The sequence below is a fragment of the Phycodurus eques genome, chromosome 5 (assembly GCF_024500275.1).
Source record: "Phycodurus eques isolate BA_2022a chromosome 5, UOR_Pequ_1.1, whole genome shotgun sequence".
NCBI classification, from domain to species: domain Eukaryota; kingdom Metazoa; phylum Chordata; class Actinopteri; order Syngnathiformes; family Syngnathidae; genus Phycodurus; species Phycodurus eques.
In genome coordinates, this window is record NC_084529.1 from 1,760,236 (window position 1) to 1,765,979 (window position 5,744).

Sequence of the window (5,744 nt, forward strand, 5' to 3'; positions counted from 1 at the left end):
TCACAAGCAAGTGTGACTGTTGCTCTTACATCGTCCTCTGTAGCAGGAAAGCTGCTGATAAATTTGCTGATACGGCTGGCCTCGGCACGGTTCACCGTAGGCTTTGGGTCGTTGACTCCAATGGCGCGCTTGGCAGCCTTCTGTAGCTCCTCTGGGGCATTCCGCGGATCATAAATATATTTGGCTGGAAAGCCGCTCACTATGGGCAAATAACGCCTAAAAATGAGATTAAAAAATGGTTTTAACCTTACAGGTTGAAACTGTATTGGTGCTAAGTATCAGTAGAAGACACTGAATACTGACCAGGCATGGGCCAGTTACTGATTTCAAGGTGTAGTTCTAAAACTTTCCATCAGCGGTATAAGCTGTTTTTTTTTTTTTTTTTGTATTTGATTTTTCCAGTTGTCAGTGCAGTTAAAGTGACATGACTCCTCCTCCTCTTGTTGTTGGTGTGAGCAGTCAGTAAGCCCGACATTTCCCTTGTCGAAATCTTGGGATTTCCCCCCCAAACACTGCAGCTTGGAAGAGAGAATTTATGCAAAACGTGCTTACTAAGAGTGGCTGCTACAGGAGGCAATACTTCAAATACTAAATCCCATTAACGAGAGCACCACCACTCTTCAAAAAGTCAAGGCAAGGTGAAAATATTATTAGAAAGAAAGTTTGCAACCAGCTATGAGAGTTGGCACAATACGTCTACAATTGGTGAGATAAATACTACAGACTCGCTACTGAGGTAGATAAGTATCCAATGGCTAACATCAGTACGTTTCCGCTCTGACTATACTTCACAAAGCGAAAAATAGCCGAGAAGTCGCCAGTCATGTTTTTTTTTTTTTAGAGAAATAAGTACTGTATGATTACTGTTGTACTGTAATTTCTTGTGTATAATGCGCACCCATGTATAATACGCACCCCCCAAACTTGATCTCAAAATTCTGGAAAATACAGAATTCTGGAAAAGTTCCTTATTATGCATTTGTACAATGCATGATTTTGCTTCTACCCATATGATCAAAACATGAAATATTATCTGTATTTTGTTAGTTTTTTTCAAATAATTATTCTGAAGTGAAGCACTTTATTTGAACACTTTTGAATACTTTCTTTTTATTTACTTGCTCATATTTTGAAAGTTCACAACCCTACTTTTATTTAGTAAATGAGAAAACACACAGTTGTGCTCATATGTTTGATTACCCAAGCAAAACTTGTAAGATGAAACACGAAACCCATTTCATTTTATTTGAATGGGATTCAAATTAAACGGTGAAGCATTTCAGAAAAGCATTATCATTAAACAAAACATAACAATAAAGAAATTAATGATGGTTTTTGTTCGGTCATATTTATAAAATATATATATTTCACAAATTCTGCCAGGATATGTAAACTTATGAGCACAACTGTACATGTATGCAGTCATAGATACCCCTGTCATATTGGAATGAAAGTGTAGGCTACACCTTTTTCATAACCTCTAGATGGCGGCATACATTTAGAAAATGGGCAAGTTTCTTTCCATTTTCCCCTATACCTATGTATAATGCGCACTATTGACTTTTGACAAAAACATTTTTTTGCGCATTATACACGAGAAATTACGGTACTAAATTTAGATTTTATTTAGAACAAACTAATTGTTTATTTTCTTTTGTTTACTCATTTCCCTATGGAGCATGTTGAAAGAGGAAAAAAAGTTATTTATCCCAACATTTCAAAATAATACATTTTAGAACTGTCATTGCAATAACGTGATACTTTTGCTCACTGTTGTCGCACAATCAGCATCTGGTACTGGCCCAGCCCATGCCTAATACTGACTCATGTTAGTCATACACTGTGAAAGAATCTCGAAGAAATCGCTTCCTTATGTGAGCTAACAATACAGATCCCCACTCATCAGCACGTGCGTGTGCACGTGAGGGAAAGATGTGAGGACAACTGTAAATGCAGAGAAACTCTACATAACTTATGTAGTCTCCGTTGGGGTCTGGTCGTCACTCAAATCCCAACGGGGCAGTCGCAATGGAAAAACTGCTGGAAAAAAAGGAACTGCAAGAAAGCCACATCCAGCTGCCGGCATTTACACTACAGTCCGCATCTAACAGCAACTCTTCAAACACCTGGCAGGACGCAGACATGGCTCGTGAAGAAAGGCAGCATGCAGAAAAGCGATTACAAGTGAGCGTTGTGTGCCTCGCCGCACGCCTTCCTCCCAGCTGATCCAGAGGTCTCCTCTTGCGAGGAAGCAGGCCACAGCGTGTCGGGCCAAATGGTGGATCCAACCCTCCCGCCTCAGCTGCGCCATAATTGCATCGATCCGAGGAAAGTCTGTCCGTCCTTCTGCCCATTTGGCTAGTGCCTCTGGGTTTCGTTCCCAAGGGATCAAGGCTCATACTGGGTTTCCCTCCATCTTATCAAAACAGGGGTTGTTGGTGGCAGTCGTATAGAAGAACTCCCTCCACAACAGTTGGCCACACAAGGAAAGTGTTGGCGTGCTGTTCTTTTTAACCTAATTGACAGACAAACGTTTCAATATAAAAATGATCTTCTATACTGATAGGTTCTGCTGAATAAAACAACAACAATAATTCTCCCATTACCTTCACGTACAGATCAGTAAGCTTGAAATAGAAAAGCCGGCAAGACAGGCACCCAAAGAAGGTAGGGGCTGAGGCCCGTGGGACTTGCCAGGTGAGTTGGCGTTCATACGAGGACGCTCAAAATTTCCCACCCAAGCCTGTCAATAGATAGATGCAACAAGACAATAACCCAAAACACACTGCCAACACAACAAAGGACTTCATCAGGGGGAAAAAGTGGAAGGTCTTAGACTGGCCAAGTCAATCACCGGACCTTAACCCAATAGGGCATGCATTTTACCTCCTGAAAAAGAGACTGAGGGGAGAAACCCCCTAGAGTGTAGTTGGAGGGTGAGGGTGGTGCCTTGCTCACGGGTACCACAAGAGCGGAAACTGCATACTAGCATCTGTCCAGCATGGACTCCCCCCCCCCCCCCACCCCAGTGTGACTCAAAGTCCTTACAGGCTGAGCTACTGCCATCCTGATTTATAAAATTCATTCAGCTCTTGCTTCAAACAAGCTTTCGTCCAAAAACAGGACATGACATGGTCACTATTTTTGGGGGCTTTTCTATTTCATGTCAGAGAGTCAAGGCTGAGTGGTTGTGTAAGAGAAGATTATTTGGGCCTGTATACAACCAGAACAACGAATGGGCTCTTGTCCATCACCACGGAGCAATTATACTCAATGTACAATAAAACTCCTTGAACATTTAAGCCGTGTCAGTTTTTCAGAATAACGGGATCACAGAGTTTGCCCAGAATGTATTTTAACACACTATGGGTAGTTCCAGTATGGATGTATAAACAAGAACAACTCAGAAAGGATGATGCACTGAAACGACTGATGTCGTTCTTCCAATTAGTACGAAACTGTGATGATTTTTGGCTTTTCTCTATATTTTCATCTGCATAGTCACCATAAAAAGGAAATAGGTTTGTAATTTTGGCACCCCAAAGGAGGCCTGGGAAAGCGAAGGCTTGCTCCAACGTCACCTTGAACGACCTCCGTGCAAAATACGCTCTTCCTAAGTTTAGTTTGATCATGGCAGTCTCTCGTCTGGAAAGCTCAATTGGTCTGCCAATAAGGAAGCTGTGATATAACATTATAATCAGAAACTATGAAAGACTATTTCACTGATCTTTTTAAAACATTCTCACTTTTTAGCTGATCACTAGTCTCCATAGACTGTATATACAGACTGCAGAGATATGCAAAACAATCCTGATTCACTTCCTCCTCCGGCGCATCAGATTTGACGACAACTAGTCCTATGTTCGCATGCACGCTACCATTAATGCACCTTTCATACACAAAATACAGAGATGCAGTATTAAAACACAATATCAGATGTTAAATATTTGAGATTATGGAGGAGACTGCAGACTTGACAACTGGCCAGTAGACCATCTTTGATACCCTCCATAGGATGGGGAAGCCACAAAAGTTCATAGCTAAGCAGGCTGGCTGTTCACAGAGTGCTGTGTCCAAGCATACCAATGGAAAGTCTAGTGGAAGGGCAAAATGTGGCAGGAGAAGATGCACCAGCAAAAGAGACGACCGTCAACATCAGCGGATTATCAGAGAAGATTACAAAAATCTAGCACGGATCCGGAAAGAGTGGAATGAGGCGGGAGTCACAGCTTGAAAAACCACCACATTCAGACGCATCCGGGAGACGGGCCACAACTGTCGGGTTCCTCGGGTCGAGCCGCTTCTGAGCCTGAGCCAACGTAGGAAGCGTCTCAACTGGGCCAAGGAGAAGAAAGACTGGACTGTTGGCCGCTGGTCCAGGGTCCTCTTTTACGATGAAAGTAAAGTGTCCCTTTCATTCGGGACTCAAGGTCCAAGGGTTTGGAGGAAGACGGGTGAAGGACCTGGCCCCTGCCCATAGCGCCAGAAGCACCAAAACCTGGTTTGATGCGCGTGCCATCACAGTGCTTGACTGGCCAGGCAACTTGCCGGATCTGAACCCCGTTGAGAATCGATGGGGTATTATCAAGGCGAAGATGAGGGGCACCAGAACACCAAACCGAACCACCAAAACAGCGAAGAAGAAATGACAGCAAGCATCAAGGAAATCGGGGCATCCATAACTCCCAGGCAATGCCACGGCGCATCAGGGCAGCGATTAAAGCAAAGGGATTCCCGACCAAGTATTGAAGATTAACATATCGTTTTGAAAGTGCCATTTTTGATTGAGTTAATGTAACTCTAATTTCTTTCCTTTTTTTTTTCTACCAAAAACTGAGATGTAAATGGTAATTTCTTCACAGTATGCAAATGTATTTTGAATTCCTGATTTCGTGGGTGATATGCGCTGAAAGCCCAAATTATGTAATTATAAACCAATAAATACTTGAAATTGTGGGCCCTGAGTCTTTAATCTATGAAGGTTTACTTTTTGAATGGAATTCTGGAAATAATACTAAAATAATATATGTGTGTGTGTGTTACTGTGTGGCTGTATGCTTGTGTAAATTCAGGAAATGAAGGAATGTCATATTCCAGTTCGTACATTACACTGAGAAGCAAGTTATACTGCTATATGGGTTGAAACTCAACTGAAGTCGAATTAGCGGACGAAGCCGAGTTCAAGTGGGAAGGTGTGCACAAACAATGGCGAATGTGCTGCAACGAAATCCAATTGGAACTTCCGTCGTGTTGAAGTGCCGCTCTGTGCCTGTAGAGGTCACTGTTGCTCCAGGAAGATCTCCGTCCCGTCAAATGCTGAATCTTGCCGCATGAAGGCAAGAGAGAGCGAGAGAGAAAAGGTTAGTTAGCAATCCTGCTGTTCGTGAAATGACTGTTTGAGCGTTAGCTTATATTATTTCTGAAACGTGACGTCATGTTTTCTCCACGGAACTAAAATGAAGCACGGTCTTGTTTAAAATCGATGGTGAGGTATATGGACATGGTATTATACCAACACAACCATAATAAATATAACAATTTATTAAGACGTGTATACGTTATGTATATAAATACACAACATGAGTCGTACAGAGTCTATCCAAGTTACAAAACAAAGCATAGAGCTCAGACCCAATGATACTTTCTGTTTGTTATCTATTATAAATGCTCTCGCGTCCTGTTACCATCAGCCGTGGGCCTGAAAAACAATATTGTGAAGGGCTTCTACTTCATGCGGCCAAATG

The 5,744-nt window shown here is 42.3% G+C and overlaps 1 protein-coding gene across 1 annotated transcript; it reads right to left on the reverse strand.

Annotated features, from left to right (window-relative positions):
* cry1b (cryptochrome circadian regulator 1b) lies at nucleotides 1-3,066 on the reverse strand. Its single transcript, XM_061676453.1, is given in 9 exon segments — nucleotides 1-68; nucleotides 71-216; nucleotides 1,973-2,049; nucleotides 2,052-2,126; nucleotides 2,210-2,515; nucleotides 2,607-2,664; nucleotides 2,666-2,698; nucleotides 2,700-2,743; nucleotides 3,049-3,066. Coding segments are annotated over 9 exon segments (825 nt in total).
* Between the last annotated feature and the right edge of the window lie 2,678 nt (nucleotides 3,067-5,744).